Source organism: Saccopteryx leptura, chromosome 10, assembly GCF_036850995.1.
Source record: "Saccopteryx leptura isolate mSacLep1 chromosome 10, mSacLep1_pri_phased_curated, whole genome shotgun sequence".
Taxonomy (NCBI): Eukaryota; Metazoa; Chordata; class Mammalia; order Chiroptera; family Emballonuridae; genus Saccopteryx; species Saccopteryx leptura.
In genome coordinates this window covers 47,786,780-47,806,301 of record NC_089512.1, presented here as the reverse complement: position 1 = coordinate 47,806,301, position 19,522 = coordinate 47,786,780, and the positions used below count along the sequence as shown (strand labels likewise).

At 39.6% G+C, this 19,522-nt stretch overlaps 2 protein-coding genes across 6 annotated transcripts in view; one reads left to right on the top strand and one right to left on the bottom strand.

The window, feature by feature from the left end:
• The window catches only part of RAF1 (Raf-1 proto-oncogene, serine/threonine kinase), a 70,455-nt gene that overhangs the window by 11,476 nt on the left and 39,457 nt on the right, over window positions 1–19,522 (bottom strand). For 3 of the 5 annotated variants that reach the window (XM_066351041.1, XM_066351040.1, XM_066351042.1), the window contains 5 exons: window positions 11,260–11,492; window positions 5,975–6,087; window positions 2,980–3,082; window positions 2,526–2,683; window positions 1,552–1,650 (listed from right to left, as the gene is read on the bottom strand). In XM_066351041.1, the coding sequence (XP_066207138.1) occupies window positions 1,552–1,650; window positions 2,526–2,683; window positions 2,980–3,082; window positions 5,975–6,087; window positions 11,260–11,466 (680 nt within the window). In that variant the 5' untranslated portion in view covers window positions 11,467–11,492. Of the gene's footprint in view, window positions 1–1,551; window positions 1,651–2,525; window positions 2,684–2,979; window positions 3,083–5,974; window positions 6,088–11,259; window positions 11,493–19,522 lie in introns of those variants that run through there. The other 2 variants (XM_066351043.1, XM_066351045.1) reach the window with 1 other exon arrangement.
• Window positions 1–19,522, top strand: part of TSEN2 (tRNA splicing endonuclease subunit 2) — a 217,187-nt gene that overhangs the window by 169,106 nt on the left and 28,559 nt on the right. The window lies entirely within an intron of this gene.

Below are 19,522 nucleotides of genomic sequence, written 5' to 3'. Positions count from 1 at the left end.
TGCCTCTCCACTGGAAATAGTCCTTCAACAGCTTACTTCATTAAGATACTCTGGGGCAGACTACTTGCACTACCTTTTACAAAATGTTCTTTCGATATGTACCATTTTAAAATTTCTGTCTAGGTGCTTTTGCATGCAAATTTTTGAAAAGGAAGTAATACATGCTCTTAAAATTCACATGAAAAGAACAACACATTGTAAGTTTTCTTCTTTTTAATAAATCACCTGTAGAGAATATGCCAAATTTTTAGATCATCTCTGGGAAAGAACAGATTAGTATTTGCCAACCTACTAAGCTAGGTGGAACTTGCCCAGTTTAGAGACTAAATTAGAGAACTTAAAAGAAAATTATTAACAGATGGTTAGACCTGCTGAACATGCCTACAAAAAGGTCAGTACTTTATCTAAGTGTGCGTCCTCTTCCCCCATAACCAGCTCACAAACCCTATTAATGTGAATTCAGTTTTTAGGTCGCAACACCTAACTATGTAGTTAATCACTGGCCTCTTTCAGCCAATAACACTCCCCCCCCCCCCCACCAGACTAGAAGCACATGTTAGGTGAGACATTTTCACTGTTAGCTCTGAAAATGTTTTGCTCAGATTCAAGTACTGACATGCATGAATTTAATGGGTAAAAGGCTAGTTTTACTAACAGAAATTGTTCTAAGGCCTTGAAAAATGGCCTTCCCAGGTAATTCGATGTTTATGCCCTCAGAGGCCTGGTTTTCTTCTGTGAAATTTTCAGAATCAAGTACAGTTTTTTGGTCAGACTTCCTTTTCAAATAATCAAGAAAAATGAAATCATACACAAATATATATCCAGATATTATTTCAATACTAATCCCTTGTCCTAAGATAGGGGCTGCTTTCAACAATTCTGTGGTAGTTTTATAAAGGCCATTAAATATTATACAATTATATATACATTAAAGTCAGATTTTGGACACAGATAAAGATTATTTTAAATAGATATAGATTATTTATTTTAGGTTCCAAATTCATGTGTAACACTAAGCAAGACTTGTGAACTCAAGAAAACTCTGATTTTCAAGCTGGAAAACAGTCAAGACAAGGTATGTTCAAACTCACAGGTACATTACAAAGGATATATTAAAAACCTAATTAGATTCTTTTCTAAGACAGCAGTCTATTAAATATTAAATAGCATGGTCTTAGCAATGCAGGCCGTAATAAGCATTTCTAAGTTGGAGGTTTTATTTTTATTACATCACTATGTAGCTCTGGGACCCTCTCCCTGAGGCTCTCACTACATTACTGAAGAAGGCAAAATCTGAAGGTTTTTAAAATGTGAAGAGTTATGAGGGGCAAACTAGTCAGAGTCACTTTCCAAAATGTAAGAACTACAAAACCACAAAGAGAAAGCTTGACATTTTGCTGTAATACCAATATTAATGCTCTAAGAAGCTCTATTAAGTTCCACAGAAGCAGCAAAGGGCTACACAGAGAAAGAATGTAAAATCAGGACCTTTGTCTTTGCTATTCAACCCAATGTAACTTCCAAAAAAAAAGGTGTAGGTATAAAAATTACCTAACAGGCATCCGAGAAACAGACTCTCGCATCCGGCGCATTGTCAAAGAAGGCAGTGCTGGGGCCCCACTATCACCAATAGTGGAATTTGGAAACAATCTAAATGAAATCAGAGAAAGACTAATTTATAGATTTGCAGTAATTTTACAAAGTCAGCCTGCCTTGCCTTGCAAATTGACAGCTCCTCAAATTGAACTTTTCCTTCTCACATTTTCTTCAGTCATTTTAGGCTACCCAGAGTAAAGAGAGACACAATGTTTTTTTAAAACTCTGGTAAGGTACTTGATAACATAAACCACATTGAGTTTTTCTGGAAACGTTCTGTCTTGGAAACACATAGATGAAAAGACTGAAATATGAAGAATAAATCACATTTAGCATCAAAAGTCATAAGTAAAAGGAAAAGTGATATGGCATTAATTAGGCATCTTCTTTCTAAGAGATGAGTTTGTGCTCAGCAATTTCATATGTTCTTAGGCAATCCTCAAAAGAACACTGTAACGAAGATAATAACCTATGTACTTTTGATTTAACCTTACTAAAAGATATTCTATCTATATAAAATATATTTTGGTAACTGGTTTATCTCCTGAGAGAAAAAAATGTCTTTTAAGGTTTTACACTCAAACCATTTCTAGACTGTTTCTCCAGTGAGAGGTGAAGACAGCAACTGCTAGCAAACTAACAGATGACACTGTCTTTTTGGTTTTTAGATCCCTTAATTCTTTACATTACTGAATCACAGTGTGACAACTTCTATGACAGATAATAGTCATTTTAGAGAGTTATGCCATATTAAAACTTGCTGGTTTCAGAAATGTCATGTTTCTAAAATAGGTGGTTTCCAGATCATGACAATTCGTTAACCAAGTTCAAAACTTTTGACTTGTCAGCCAAAGGTACAATGAGCACCTTCAAAAGAGGTCATACTTTGCCGACCCCTTATAGTTTTTAAAAACAGAATAGTGCCTTACAAGAGTTGTCTGACATTACTCCAGTCCACACACATAGTAGGTACTTTGGTGCTACAGTGCTCATGAAATTTGTAGCCACAAGTCTGACATCGAAATCCATTTAGCAGGAACTTCTGACACATGTCACAGAAGGCTAGCTTCAGGAAGGTCTTCCGAGCCTAGAAGGACAAGAACATAGGTGTAAGTGACGCTGAATAAATGAAAGGTGACAAAAGACAAAATAATTTCCTTCCGGAATCTCAAGAGGTTTCATAAAATGAAAAAACATGCTTTCAACATTTGTAAAATCCACACCTAGAAATTAAAGCAGAGCTATGACTAAGGAAGCCTAAATTACCTTACTGTAAAACAGGCGTAACTACAGCTTTAAACATACAGGCTGGTTACCTCTGAGAAATTCCTGCTGGTGAAAGCACCCAATATGCCACAAAGAGAGAAGAGATCTGTAACTCACAAAGTTGTGTGTTGTGAGGGGTACATGATCCAGGAAATCTACTTGAAGTTCTTCTCCAATCAACGAGGCAGCATCAGTATTCCAATCTAAACGAGCTTTTTTACTACAGGGGATTTAAAAGAACATAATACAAAAGGGAAATGTTTAAATGAATTTAATACCAGTAACAACACAGCTATCATTTATCTCCTGCTACATAAACAAAAAACTTAATCACAGAGAAAATAAATTTACTTAATTCACACAACAAACCTATGAGGTAGGCATTATTATTATTCCAATCTTAAAAATGAAGAACTGGGCCTGGCTTGTGGTGGCGCAGTAGATAAGGCGTTGACCTGGAATGCTGAGGTTGCCAGTCTAAAACCCTAGACTTGCCTAATCAAGGTACATATGGGAGTTGATGCTTCCTGCTCCTCCCTGCCCTCCCCTCTCTAAAATGAATAAATAAAATCTTTAAAAAGAAAATTAAAAAAACAATAATAATGAAGGATTGGCCCCTAAGACGGTAACTTGCTCAAGGCAACACAGTGAGTCTAAAGGCCTATTATTGGGATCCAGGTTGGTTGGATTCCAAAGCTTACGCTCTTAGAATCAAGTTTGCTTTAAATAATGAAATAGAACAATCTCACGATAAAGTAAATATGTAATAAAGTGGACATTTTCATATTAAAATTCTATTTAAAAAACCCAAAAATCTTATAAAACAATTTATAAATACTGTTACAGCAGCAAAATTTCATCTTTCCTTGCCTACTTCAATCTAGAAGGTAAGTAGAAAAGAATCACAAATGAAATGCATTTTTCTATTAATAATAGCCTTAAATCTGTAGTTTGCAGAGTCTATAAATATAAGTTGACAGGAGACTTGACTGTCTTAATGTTTACTCTGAGACCACTTTTTCTGTACTTAAACAAGACAGAAAAATCAATACACTGAAGCAAAAGTTAATGCCTACTTCCTTTCTCATGTCTTGTCTAGTAAATCAAGCCCATCATCCTAAATGATGAATACTCTTAGGGAAAGAACAAACATAGTACAGCACATTCAAACCTCTCGCTTTGCTCACCAGAAGGCTATTCCAGCCATATTTTTAAAAAATTGGTTATCTAAAAGTAAGTAATTGATTCTTAATATAAGTCCCTATATAAGGTCTGGGAAATCCCTTTCACTCCAAAGGCCTGTTTTGCCCTAATGAAAAAAGGGGGGTGGCCCTGTTTCAGGTGCTGTCTGTACAAGAAAGAACCTAGGGTAGGTCCAAAACAATGCAGCCCTAGATGAGAGTGGACCAAGCTCCTCAATGTCTCCGACTCTGGAATTTATTTATTTTTAAGCCAGACAGAGAGAGAGAGAGATACAGAGAGAGACAAGGACAGACAGGCTGGAAGGGAGAGAGATGTGAAGCATCAATTCTTCATTTCAGCATCATGATTAGTTGTTCATTGATTGCTTTCTCATATGTGCCTTGACTGGGGGGCTACAGCAGACCGAGTGACCCCCTTGCTCAAGCTAGCAACCCTGGACTCTCAAACCAGTGACCTCTGGGCTCAAGGCAGCGACCATGGGGGTCATGTCTAATATCCCACACTCAAACTAGATGAGCCCGAGCTCAAGCCGGCAACCTTAGGGTTTCGAACCTGGGTCCTCAGCATCCTAGTTCGATGCTCTATCCACTGCGCCACCGCCTGGTCAGGCTCTAGTATTTTTTTCTTAAACAAGTTTTATGTTTGTTTGCTTGTTTAGAGCATAAGGGAGACAGACAGAAAGGGAGAAGAGAGAGATGAGAAGCATCAACTTGTAGTTGCGTCACTTTAGTTGTTCACTGACTGCTTCTCATAAGTGCCTTGACCAGGGGGCTACAGCCGAGCCAGCGTTCCTTTACTCAAGCCAATGACCTTGGGATCATGTCAGTGATCCCATGCTTACACTGGAGACCTCGAGGTTTTGAACCTGGGATCTCAGAGTCCCAGGCCACCGTCTATCCACTGTGCTACCACCAGTCAGGTACTCTTAAACAAGTTATATTTCTCATACAGTTTTGGAGGTTGGAAGTCTAAGATCAGGGTGACAGCATGGTTAGGTTCTGGTAAGACCTCTCTTCCTAGCTTAAAAGTGGCTGCCTTCTCACTGTGTCCTCACATAGCTGGGATCTCTAATCTTTAAGAAGCACTATATATCAACTTGGGGACCAACCTAGGGCTATACCCAGGTAAAAATGACATCAGCTTTGAAGATTTCCACTTCAACTCTATCCCCTAAGCTGAGGGGAATAGCATACATAGAGGAATTTATGCTCACTCTTTTGAGTAGCCTCATTCTGTAGAGGCTATAACTCTCAGGCAGGGGACTCCTTTAAATAAAACAGATGTAAACTGAAGCTCAATAACAGAACTAGCACTTTCCAAGAAGGTAAAGACTGACCCACATTTTAGGGGGAGAGTAACAGATAACGAGTTAACTGTGAATGGCTCAGACATCCTGAGTTATCCTTCTAGCCAAGGAGGCAATGCCCCCCTTCTTGCCACTATGGATATTTCTTGAAGTAGAAATTCTGCATCTTTCAGCCTTGTGTCAGTCTAACTGTAGGGATTCAGTAAACATTAACTTAATAAAAATAAGTAAATTACAGGAGTCAATCTCTTGAGAATAGCTTCCATTAATTGTAAACAATGCAAACACTTTCTGAATACCTACTCTGTGCACTGCATTATAAGCAAACACAAAAATCTGCTCTCAAGAAACATGCTGTTTGACACTACTGTTTCCATGTATAAAAACACTTCAAGTTTTTCAACACAATGTTTTCAAGTAATAATCTCAAACTTTTAGTACTTTATTTTACTGAATTGCCTCTTTATTAAACAAGGATATACAAATATACAATATTTTACAGGAAGTTAGTAAATTTCTTTAAAAATAGTTAACAGTTATTATTTGAAGTAAGGAAATCCCTACTAGCACGAAGGAGAACCTGACTGACTTTTGAGTTCTTACCCTTTGTGTTCATGGAGAAGTCTGAACACTGCACAGCACTCCGGTTGCAGGCCCCTCACCTTCAGAGCTTTCATAAGGCAGTCATGCAAGCTCATTCCATTTCGTACATTGACCTACAAACAAAGGACCATCTTTAGGACAAACACAGGCTACATACCCCATGGAAAGGTGAGCACAGAAATAAATACACCAGTCTGTAAGGGTGCATGTAGAAAGAAAGTTATGACAGCACTATTTATAATGGTGCACACACACACAGACACACACAAGCACACTATCCAGCAAGAGGTGAGTGCTTAAAGTATGGAACATCTGTTTACATCACATTATGCCACTATTACAATACTCATAATGACTTGGAGGGAGGAGTATCCATGATATGTTAATTGGGGGAAAATATTTTTCAGAATAATACAAAGTAAGGTTAAAGGGTGAGGAGCTGTTTACATATATATATATCTAATAACTCCTTGATGTTAACAGCTAGGTGTATATATTTTGGGAGAGAGAAAATAACTTTTCCTTTACACATCTCTAATTTGTCTGATTCACTAAAATGTACATGCAAGCATAAACATCCCCCAAAAGAAAAACAAGCCAATCTGATCTATAAAGAAACATGAGTTTTTTGATCAAATATCCGTATTTAGCTCTGGCTGGATAGCTCAATTGGTTACAGCATTGTCCCAAAGCGTAGAAGTGACTGGTTCAATCCCCAGTCAAGGCATATACAGTGTGAATAAATTCACACTCTTCCTGTCTCTTTCTCTCCCTTCCTCTCTCTATAAAATCTCAGTAACCTCCAGCTTTTCAAAACACAGTGAAATATAATGAGTTGAACTATGAAAAGACAGTAAGAACGAGGACAAAAAAGAATAATAAACACTAACAGTATTGGCCTGACCTGTGGTGGCGCAGTGGATAAAGTGTCGACCTGGAAATGCTGAGGTCGCCGGTTTGAAACCCTGGGCTTGCCTGGTCAAGGCACATATGGGAGTTGATGCTTCCAGCTCCTCCCCCGTCTCTCTCTTATCTCTCTCTCTCTCTCTCTCTCTCTCCCTCTCTCTCTCTCCTCTCTAAAATGAATAAAATTTAAAAAAATTTAAAAAAAACAAACCACTACATAGTATTTGACCTACATCAAATACTATGTAGCAATGGTTTGAAAACTGTCTAATCCTATTTTGTATCGTTAGACTGCAAGAGCTGGACAGCTCTCTAATAGTATGAACAGCCTGATCAGGCAGTGGCGCAGTGAACAGAGCGTAGGACTGGGACATGGAGGACCCAGGTTCGAGACCCTGAGGTCGCCAGCTTAAGCACAGGGTTGTCAGGTTTGAGCAAGACTCACCAGCTTGAGCCCAAGGTTGCTGGCTTGAGCAAGGGGTCACTCAGTCTGCCCCCCGGTCAAGGCACATATGAGAAATCAATCAATGAACAACTAAGGAACTGCAATGAAGAACTGATATTTCTCATCTCTCTCCCTTCCTGTCTGTCCCTATCTGTCCCTCTCTCTGACTCTCTCTGCCACAAAAAAAAGAGTAGTACAAACATTCATGTACATCCTTGTGCCTCCTAACCATCCAGAGTACAATTGTAACAAAAATTTTTATTTTAAAAATGTGTAAGGCAACATTAGAAAAGGCAAATGTGTGTTCTTCTTGTTTCTATAAACTGATTATCAAACATGATTTTAAGTTAATAAAACTATAACTGAAACTAATTTCATTTTTTGGAAGAAAAAAAAAAACCTCCCGGGGGTCAGTAAGCATGACAAAAACTACTCAAAGGGTTAAATATTCCCTAATCTAGTGGGGTTCTCAAATGTGGCTGCTACTGTAATCATACAAGAGGCTTATGAAATACAGATTCCCAGCCTCTCTCCTCCAACACATCCAAGGATCTGATTCAGTTAATTTTTTTTTAATCAAGTGAGAGGTAGGGAGACGGAGAGACAAGACTCCCACATACGCCCTGACCAGGATTCACCCAGCAACCTCCACCATCTGGATTGATGTTCTGCCTATCTGCGCTGCTACTCCGTTGCTCAGCAACTGAGCTATTTTAGCACCTGAGGTGAGGCCATGGAGCCACCCTCAGCGCCCAGGGCCAACTTGTTCATTTGAGCCATGGCTGCGGGAGGAGAATGGGGGAAGGTGTGGAGAAGCAGATGGTCACTTTTCCTGTGTGCCCTGACAGGGAATTGAACCCAGACTTCCACACGAGAGGCTAATGCTCTACTGCTGAGCCAAAAGGTCAGGGTCGTCTTCAGTTAATCTTGAGTGAAGTCTAGGAATCTGTAGTTTAACCTGCTTTGTCAGGTGATTCTAATTGTAAACAATGGTTTTTAGCTATGATCCAATTCCTCATCTAATAATAAGCAGTAGCAATTAGAGACACGTTTTCTCAAAACAAATGACAAGAAAAAATTTTAAATAAGCATCTATTAATTATTACTTCTAAAATTATTTAAATCAGATATACATCCTCTGTCATTCTCCCTACAATTGCCCATAGATATGTCATAAAATCAGTTTACTCTAATTCCTGGAGCCCATAGTAATGATGAGAGTTATTTTGGGTCCCAGCAGTGAAGCAACCTGGGGATAATTAGAAACAGTTGACTGATGGTGCTGGCCAGCAAGTGCCTCCTTTCTTCTTTAGTGTTCCCCTGAAACTAGGTGCCTTGTGAAAGAAGCTGGTTCTTCCAGAGGTAGATGCTCTATCTCTAGTCAAAGGAACAGGAGAAACTAACTTTCTCATAAACTGTAGGAGAAATCAAATTTCCAAAACACTGGTTCCCAACTACCAGCTGGCTCAAATGAAGACTGTCAAGGACTACACAGATGTTGAAAAAAACTCAGAAATAATCATAGCTACCATTTTACTTATAAATTAGTCACTGTATCCAGCATGAGTCTCATTTCATCGAAGTCGGGGAATAAAGGCTCAAAATACTATGTAACTGGTCTAAATGATACAGCTAATTAAAGGCAATACAGGGATTTAAATTTAAGCCTGCTTGTCTTAAAGGTCCATGCTCTTAATTATGCCAAACTAAGTTTCCCAGTCCCCCAGGCAAACTACTAGTAGGTGAGGATAGAGAAGACAGCGCAGTAACACCCAGAAGTGGCAACATATGATCTTCAGCTTCATATTACATTCATACTTTCTACCTGGGCTCTCCATATAAGAGTAGAAAATTGAAACAGTAGGTAAAAAATGCTTTGCAAATGAAAGATCACTTTTGAAATATAAGGGGATTATTACTATTTATTTTGCCAATCACTAAACTTTCATTTTTTATGAAAGGAAACAAAAAAAATTTACTTAAACTGTAAATGTCTTTCGCATTTTGCCTTCAATTCAAATATACCTAAATACAATACTGAAACGAGGAGGCCCTTAGGTTCATAAAACTATAAAGGAATTTATTAGTAAACTGAGGAAAGTGGACTGTTCGAACAAATTGAGGAAACTCTGAACTGGACCTCCCAATCTCGGAACCCTGACTCTCCTAAATACAAAGACTAAACACAATGCAAGGCCTGACCTGTGGTGGCGCAGTGGATAAAGCATCGACCTGGAAATGCTGAGGTCGCCGGTTCGAAACCCCGGGCTTGCCTGGTCAAGGCACATATGGGAGTTGATGCTTCCAGCTCCTCCCCCTTTCTCTCTCTCCCTCTCTCTCTCCTCTCTAAAAATTAATAAATAAAATTTAAAAAAAAATAAAATAAACACAACGCACGGATTTTATGATTTTACACAAAGAATAAAAGGTGGAAAAAGAAGGAGATGTGGAAATTTGAACTAAGGTCTTCTCAAATGTCCCACCAAGCAAAATTAGCACAACTTCATTTTTCTGTTTCAACCAGGTGGGTTTTTCCCCAAGGACAGAAAGAAATGTTCTGAGCAGTAATTTTTTTAAGTTAGGGGTCTGTGTCAGAAAACTGAGTGACAATGTCCTGCCATGATGCCAACAGGAATCTGTCACTGATACTACAAAAACAAGCTCTGTAGAAAGAACTGCTGGTGCTAGTGCTCTGGAAAAAATGGTGATGCTGTGACTTCTAAGCTACCAACCCACTTTGCCCATGGCCTATGAATTTTAACAAAATAACTCTTTTCTAGGTAATTTTATATCCTTTTAAATACTTGATTGTAATATCAAAAAAAATTTTAAGTGAACATTGCTTTAATATTCAGAAGAAAATAACTTTTTAATTATTAGTAATTTTAAAAATTAGCTAGAAAAGTCAAAGGGAGCTTTTCAAAAGAAAGTCTTTGAGGCCCTGGACAGGTAGCTCAGTTGGTTAGAGCATCATCCTGATACACCAAGGTTTGATCCTCGGTCAGAGCACACACAAGAATCAAACAACAGCCCTGGCTGGCTGGCTGGCTGGCTGTAAATTGAGTGTTGGCCTAGCATATGGATGTCCTGGGTTCAATCCCTAGTCAAGGCACACATGAAAAGTGACCATCTGCTTCTTTTCCCCTCCCTCTCCCTCTTCTCTCTCTCTTCTCTCACAGCCAATGGCTCAAGTGGTTCAAGCATTGGTCCCAGGCGTTGGATAGCTCAGTTGGAATGAGCATCAGCCTCAGGCACTGAGGACAGCTCAGTTGATTCAAGCATTGGCCCCAGACAGGTTGCTGGTGGATCCCGGTTGGTGTACATGTAGGAGTCTATTTCCCCTCCTCTCACTTAAACAAACAAACAAACAAACAAACCCAAAAAAACAACCGCCTGACCTGTGGTGGCAGTGGATAAAACATTGACACGGAACACTGAGGTCACCAGTTCTAACCCCGGGCTTCCTGCTCCTTCCCCTTTTCTCTCTCTCTCTTTCTCCCTCTGTCTCTCTCCCCTACCCCTCTCTAAAATGAATAAAGAAAAAACTATAAAAAAAAATCAACCAATGAATGCATATATAAGTGGAACAACAAATCGGTTTCTTTTTTTTTTCTCTCTCTCTCTCAAAATTAACTTAAAAAAAAGAAAGTCTGAAATATATCCCCATAAAAATGTACTGTATGGATGAAGTGAAGAAAAGAAGACATACCAGGCAAGAGTAATAATAGAAGAAAAGCCACGGTTTGGGGAAAAATAGAGGTTGTGAAACGAACACAGCCATATAAAGTAATAGTATCTGCAACTGGAAAGTCAATTAATGAAGACCCTAAGTGACAGCGAAGATTATGCCTGTTTATAAGGTAGGCAACATAATCCATAATGTTTCCTTAAGGCAGATGGACAACTAATTTTTCTGAATAGAATGTTCACATACCACCGTTCTCTGCTTGTTTGGCAAGAAAACACGGATAGTATTGCTTGTCTTAGAAGAGTCCGTAAGTTTGCCATCATCTGATGCTCGGCGCTGATAGCCAAACTGCTGAACTATCGTGGGGGAAATGCAGCTGGTGCCGTCAAACACTGCATCTTTGAATCCAAAACCATTGCTGATCGTCTTCCAGGCTCCCTGTATGTGCTCCATTGATGCAGCTTACACAATACTTAAACCTGGTTTAAAAAAATAAAAAAGAAATAATTGTAATTCTAAAACATAAGCAATTAACTCAACAACACAGTATATAAATTGTGAAAAATAGTGGTATGTAGGCTTTTTAAAAAAATCACTTAATTTTACTTATTTTTATTTTATGATAGTAAGAACACATGAGAGGCCCTGGCTAGTTGGCTAAGTGGTAGAGCATTGGCCAGGCGTGTGGAAGTCCCGGGTTCAATTCCCGGCCAGGGCACATAGGAGAAGCGCCTATCTGCTTCTCACCCCTCCCCCTCTCCTTCTCTCTGTCTCTCTCTTCCCTTCCTGCAGGCAAGGCTCCACTGGAGCAAGTTGGCCCAGGTGCTGAGGATGGCTCCATGGCCTCTGCCTCAGGCGCTAGAATGGCTCTGGATGCAGCGGAGCAATGCCCCAGATGGGCAGAGCATCGCCCCCTAGTGGGCATAGTGGGTGGATCCCAGTCGGGCACATGCAGGAGTCTGTGTCTGCCTCTGGGCTTCTCGCTTCAGAAAAATACAAAAGAAACATGAGATACTCTTGACAATTTTTAAGTGTACAATATTGTTGACTATAGGAACAACATTGTACAGATCTCTAGGTCTTACTTATCTTGCTTAAGTAAAACATTTTGCCCTTTGATTAAAAACTCCCCAGTTTCCCTTCCCCCAAACCCTTGGCAACCACCATTCCACTCTGATTCTATATATTTGACTTTCTTGAAAGTAATACTTTCTGCTTAAATTGTTCAGAAAACTTTTATTAGTATATTTCTAAAAAATATTTCATAGACAACTTAAAAAAGAATTAACAAGGTGGGGACTAGAGATCAAAAGATTCATCAAGGGTTAAACCATCAGTTAAAAGCCAATCTGGAACATAAGCTCAGGTCTCCTGACTAAAGTCTAATACTTATACAATTACATTTCTCTTCTTCAGTTCTTGTATATTAAGTATGAGCAACTACACTTGAGTATGAGTAACATGTTAGTACTATGAGGAATTATTTTTAAAGTGTAAGCCATAATTTTCTGCATTCAAGGAAGGAAAAGTACTTCTAGGATGTTGTGTTAGACATTAGATATAAATTACCTCATTTAATTTGTGTAAGAACCCCCCAAATTTTAAATCCCTTGAGAGGGCAGCCACCCTTTATTTTTCTTATACAAATGAAGCCCAGAAAAATCATGCTGCTTGCCCAAGAACATCAAGGTGATATATAAAATAACCAGATTCTACATCTGTTTTAAGTCCATGAATTTTCCACCATAATATTCAGAGTCCCGTTTTGGTGTAGAAACAAAGCTTATACAAAGGCAAGCAAGACAGTCACTTAAACAAAAATAACCAAACGTCTAAATGGGCAACAAGAAAACCACAATAGAATTCCATTGTTACATAACAGTTAAGTCAGATACTTTGCAGTGCAGACACACAGTGCCCTGACTTTGACAAAGAGGTAGCAACAATGCAGAAATGAGCACTGTGTGCCTGACTAGGCGATGACACAGTGGACAGAACTTCGGGCTGGGACACGGAGGACCCAGGTTTGAAACCCCGAGGTCACCAACTTGAGCACGGGCTCACCGGCTTAAGCCTGGGACCATAGACATGACCCCAAGGCCACTGACTTGAGCAAGGAGTAACTTGCTCTGCTGGAGCCCCCAGTCCAGGCACATATGAGAAAGCAATCAGTGAACAACTAAGGTGCCGCAACAAAGAACTGATGCTTCTCATCTCTCTCCCTTCCTGTCTGTCCCTATCTGTCTCTCTCTCTGACTCTGCCAGAAAAAAAAAAAAAGGAAATGAGCGCTTTGTATCCTCCTTTAGAAAACAGTGAGGTTGACATAGAATCACACCCTTCTCAAGCCTTCCTCCTTCAGAAACTGTCATCTTATTATTAACAATAGCTATCATTTATTAGGTGCCTACTATTATGAAGCAGTATATACTGCATACAACCCACTCACATTATCCAACCTAATCCTTTGAGTGATACTCGAGGCAGGAATTACATCCCCATTTTACAGTTAAGTAAATTCTCACAGTTTTAAGTGGCAGAGCTGGAATTCACAACGGGCAGGTTTGATTCCAGAACCCTTACCTTCTCATATATAGCACTAACACTTGAAATCATTTAGTTAGAGCTGAAATGGCCTAGAATCAAAGGCCATTTAATTCAAACTTGTTTTTAAAAAGAAGTTTCTGTCTGAATACCCACTATGTGCTAAGCTCTTTCTCATACCTCGTGCCTAAAACAAGGGGGGATAATATTAAATATTATTCTTAGCTGACAGTTGAAAAGACTAAAGAGGTTTAGAGACTTACTCAAGATCACAACATGGCATTACTCTCACATATTCTTACTGTAACTTTTCTGGAGGAGAATATGGTAATAACTCAAAAACTAAAATGGTCCTAAAGATTAATCTAGTAGTTCAGTTCTACTCTAGGAATTTATCCTAAAGCAGTATAAGGAAGTGAATAAGGATATGTACAAGCATCTTCATTATAGCATTGCTCATATCCTTGAAACTGAATAATTCCGGGGTGAGGTGGAATGGAGTAAAGAGGGACAAATATATGGTGATAGGAAATGATTTGACTTTGGGTGACGGGCACATAACACAATCAACAGTTCAAATGTTACAGAAATGTTTACCTCAAACCTATGTATTCTTACTAATCAATTAAATTACCCCAGTAAATTTAATTTTCTAAATTAAAAAAAGGGAGACCAAATACCTAAAAATAAGAAATTAAACAAATCACATTAATATCCATGTGATAAATGAAGTACATTTATATGTGCACAGATGGAAAAGGCTATCCAAGACGAAGAAAAAATAAGTATAGTTTGAACCTTTTTATATTATTCTAGAAAGGAGGAAATCATAAAGGGGTGAAAAAGATCTAGACTAATAAATATTAACAGTGATTATTTCAGCAGACTTGTGAGGGATTTTCACTTTTTATGCATTATCTATTTACATTTTGCTTTTTGTATTTCACTATTACACTATAAACTTCTACACGCCTATTTTATTTCTGTAAGGGGGAAGTGTGAGAGAAGATCCCACAGCCTTTACATGGGAAGCCCATGACACACTGACTCCAGCTCTGGCACTTAAACCTGAGCCCTAACACACTCCTAACTCTATCCCGCAGTTACCACGAGGTCATTTTTTAAGGGCACCTTAAAAATCCTCTTTTTTTTTTCCTAGATATTTGTTTCCATACTAATGAGGAGGAGATGAAGGAGTTTACAATCAGATGAGAGAAGACTCATTTGAGCATCTTACTACTCTGAAATGATGCAGCTCCTATGACCTATATATAAAAAGCAGCCAGAACCATTTTTTAATGCAACTCATCCTGTCCTTCCCGTTTAAGACTCAGAATAAAAGTTAAACTCCTTTCTGAATGTGCCATGCTTCACATTTCAAGACTTTTGAATTTTTTGCTCATTTTACCTGGAAGGTCAAAACCTCCAGAAATAAGCAAGTTATCCCTTTTCCCATCATTAAGGTCTTCACCTAAAACAGGGGTCCCCAAACTATGGCCCGCGGGCCACATGCGGCCCCCTGAGGCCATTTATCTGGCCCCCGCCGCACTTCCGGAAAGGACACCTCTTTCATTGGTGGTCAGTGAGAGAGCACAGGATGCATCCTGTGTACTGTATGTGGTGGCGCCACAAAGCGCAGCGTTGCGGGACGCACGCGTCAGGGCTCCGGAAGTGCGTCATAGCACTTGTTACGGCTAGCATTGACAAATATGGAACCAGACACTGACCATCTCATTAGCCAAAAGCAGGCCCATAGTTCCCATTGAAATACTGGTCAGTTTGTTGATTTAAATTTAGCTGTTCTTTATTTTAAATATTGTATTTGTTCCTGTTTTGTTTTTTTACTTTAAAATAAGATATGTGCAGTGTGCTTAGGGATTTGTTCATAGTTTTTTTATAGTCCGGCCCTCCAACGGTCTGAGGGACAGTGAACTGGCCCCCTGTGTAAAAAGTTTGGGGACCCTGACCTAAAAGATCTTTTTTTAAAAAGATTTTATTTATTGATTTTTAGAGAAAGGAGAGAAATGAGAGACAGAGAGCAAGCGAGTGAGTGAGCGCAGGGCAGATTTTAAAGATTTTATTTCTTGATTTTTAGGAGAGAGAAAGGCAGAAAGGAGGAACTGGGAAGCATCACCTCGTAGTTGGTTCTTGTATGTGCCTTGACTGGGCAACAGAGTTTTGAGCCAGCAACCTCAGCATTGCAGGTTGATGCCACATCCACTGCGCAACCACAGGTCAGGCTCTTTTTTCCTTTTTTCTTTTTTTGTATTTTTCTTAAGTGAGAAGTGGGGAGTAGGAGAGACAAGACTCTGCAAGTGCCCGACCAGGATCCACTCGGCAAGCCCACTAGGGGGCGATACTCTGCCCATTTGGGGCATTGCTCTGTTGCAACCTGAAGCAGAGGCCATGGTGCCATCCTCAGTGCCCAGGCCAACTTGCTCCAGTGGAGCCTTCGTTGCGGGAGGAGGAGAGATAGAGAGGAAGGAGAGGGGGAAGGGTAGAGAAGCAGATGGGTGCTTCTCCTGTGTGCCCTGGCCGGGAATCGAACCCAGAACTTCCACATGCCAGGCCAACGCTTTACCACTAAACAAACCAGCCAGGAAAGCTCTTTTTTTCTTTTTATTTAAATTGATTTTGAGAAAGACAGAGACAGGAAGAGAGAGGGAGGAGAGAGAGTGAGAAGTGTCAACTCATAGTTGCTTCACTTCAGTTGTTCATTGATTACTTCTTGTACGTGCCTTGACCAGGGGCTGAAGCCATGCCAGTAATCCCGGTCTTCAAGACAGCGACCTTGGGATCATATCAATGATCCTGTGCTCAGCCGGCAACCTAAAAGATCTCTTTAGAGACACTTTCCCTAGCCACCCCAGCCAAAAGATGCTGCCCCCCTAACCCCATCAAACAATTCTGTCTTATTTTCTTTACAACACTACTGTGATAGACTATTTATAGATTTTGGTCAATAATCCACCCCTCCTTCAGCTTCACGAGGGCAACACTTTGCCAATCTTGGTCACTGCTGCATTCTTAGTCCTAACTTGAGTCCTGGAACATGAAAGCATGCAAATATTTATTAAATGAATTAAGTTAGGAACAAGAATAATACTGTAAAATGTAACTTTTTTATAGAAAAGACCTTTCAAGAACTAGTAAATGTGAATCAAATCTTCATTTGGTAATATACCTTTAAAAAAAAAAACACTTATCTTTGCCTGACCTGTGTTGGCGCAGTGGATAAAGCATCAACCTGGAAAGCTGAGGTTGCCAGTTCTAAACCCTGGGCTTACCCAGTCAAGGCACGTACAGGAAGCAACTACTATGAGCTGAATGCTTCCCGCTTCTCCTCCCACTTTCTTTCTCTCTCTCCTCTCTCTAAAAATCAATAAAATCTTTTTAAAAAACGTACCATCAAGCAAAGACAAACTAATAAATTGCATTCTGTGTTTAATTGGGGGGAAGGCTATTGTTATACTGTATAATATACTGGCTAAAGAACCTGCTTAAAAGACTTAAATGTAGCTCAAGTTCAAGAACAGTTATTTTATGAAGTCTAATTCTTGTAGGCACTTAGAAAATAACAGCACTGCCTGAGTAGGAGGGGATACCGTACACAGTGCACAGTGGAAAAGAGTGTTGACCTGGAAAGCTGAAGACCCAGGTTCAAAACCCCAAGGTTGCTGGCTTAAGCTCAAAGGTTGCTGGCTTGAAGAACAAGGTCTATAGCCTGAAAAACTGGTCACTGGCTTGGCTGAAACCCCCCCCCCCCAGTCAAGGCACATACAAGAAACAATCAATGAACAACTAAAGTTCCACAACTACAATTTGATGTTTCTTATTTCTCTCCCTTTCTGTCTATCTGTATCTCTTTATAAACAAATAACATCACTGTTGCTTATTAGAGAACATACCGTATTTTTCGTTCCATAAGACACACTCCCCCCCCCAAAAAAAAGTGAAGGGGAAAATACCCGTGCGTCTTATGGAGCCAAAAATATGGTCTTTATTAAATATTTTAGCACACCAATTGGTTCAGAATATTTTTTTTCTTATTTTCCTCCTCAAAACCCTAGGTTTTTATGGTCAGGTGCATCTTATGGAGCGAAAAATACGGTACTACTGTAACTGTTAATAAAAAGTGACAAAATAGCTAGCCCTGGCTGGGTATCTCAGCTGGTTAGAGCGTCATCCCAATATGCCAAGGTTCTGGGTTCAATCCCCGGTCAGGGCACATACAAAAATTCACCAATGAATGCATAAACAAGTGAAACAACAAACATATGTTTCTCTCTCTATCTCCCGCTTCCTCTCCCTTCCTCTAAAATCAATAAATAAATTAAAATTTTTTAAGTGATAAAAGCAAACTACTTTAATTCTCCAGTGTTAGATTATTTATCATTCATAATTTTTATTTTTCTAAGCTACATCAGAACCACTTACAGGCCAAGGAGCATGCTAAGTCAGTGCTGCCCAACCTTTTTCATGTCACTCATACAATGACACTTGTAAAGGCATGCTGAGGTAAGCAGACAACCCAGGAAGGTCAAGGGCCCTACTAGTTGCCCCAGGACTGATAGGTGCACCTCTAAACTGTTTATCACAGAAAGCACTGAGAGGGAATTCCTTAATCAATTTACTAAAGGGTACACTTCTGAAAACAAGACATTTTTTCTAAAAACCATGCTACAGCAGCAACACTCAATATTCAATGGCGACATTGAGAAACCCCATTGATACTACTCTCAAATGTAAACATAGACTTAACAAAAATGTAAATCTAGCTTCTAGTATTGTGATCTTTCCCTCTGATCTGTTGACTAAATCTACCCCCCCACACACACACCTAGCGACATACTTCAATTAGACACTCCAAAGTATAAATCAGCTTCTAAATGTGAAAGGTCTTTCACAGTTACAAAAAAAAGTTTCAAAATAAATGCATTCTCTTGTGATTGGAGAAATTTATTATGTTGGAAGAAAGCAATCCTTTTTAGAAAGACAGATGTCAAGTGGCTTAGTGGATAAAGCATCATCCCAGAGCTCCAAGGTCTCTGGTTCAATACCGTCAGGGCACCTATGAGAAGCAATGAATGAGTACACAACTAGATGCAACAACTAATTGGAACATCCAGTTGATGCTTCTCTCTCTTTCTCCCTTTCCCCCACCTCCCTTCCTCTCTCAATGGAAAAATTTTAAAAAGACATGTATGTCCCCCTATAAAAATTGCTATCCCTAATACACAAACAACTGAAAAGTAGTAAGAAAAAGAAAAAAATGACACAGAATAAAAAAAGAAATTAAATTCACAGAAGAGAAACACAAAGGCCATAAATGTGCATATACATACAGTGGTACCTTGAGATACGAGTTTAATTTGTTCTGTAACTGAGCTTGTAAGTCAGTCAACTCGTATATCAAACAATTTCTCCCATTTAAAATAACTTAAAGAGATTTAATCCGTTCCAGCCCTGTGAAACATCCCCAAATCATCCTAAATTATGAAAAAGAAGTTTTTAATTAAGAAACATATATGTGCCCTGGCTGGTTGGCTCAGCGGTAGAGTGTCGGCCTGGCGTGCAGGGGACCCGGGTTCGATTCCCGGCCAGGGCACATAGGAGAGGCACCCATTTGCTTCTCCACCCTCCACCCCCTCCTTCCTCTCTGTCTCTCTCTTCCCCTCCCGCAGCCAAGGCTCCATTGGAGCAAAGATGGCCCGGGTGCTGGGGATGGCTACTTGGCCTCTGCCCCAGGCGCTAGAGTGGCTCTGGTCGGCGGCAGAGCTCTCTCTGGTTGCTCCCCTGGTGGTCAGAGCGTCGCCCCTGGTGGGTGTGCCGGGTGGATACCGGTTGGGCGCATGTGGTAGTCTGTCTGACTGTCTCTCCCCGTTTCCAGCTTCAGAAAAATACAAAAAAAAAAAAAGAAACATACATGTATACTTTACCAATGCATAACAAAATATATGAAATAAA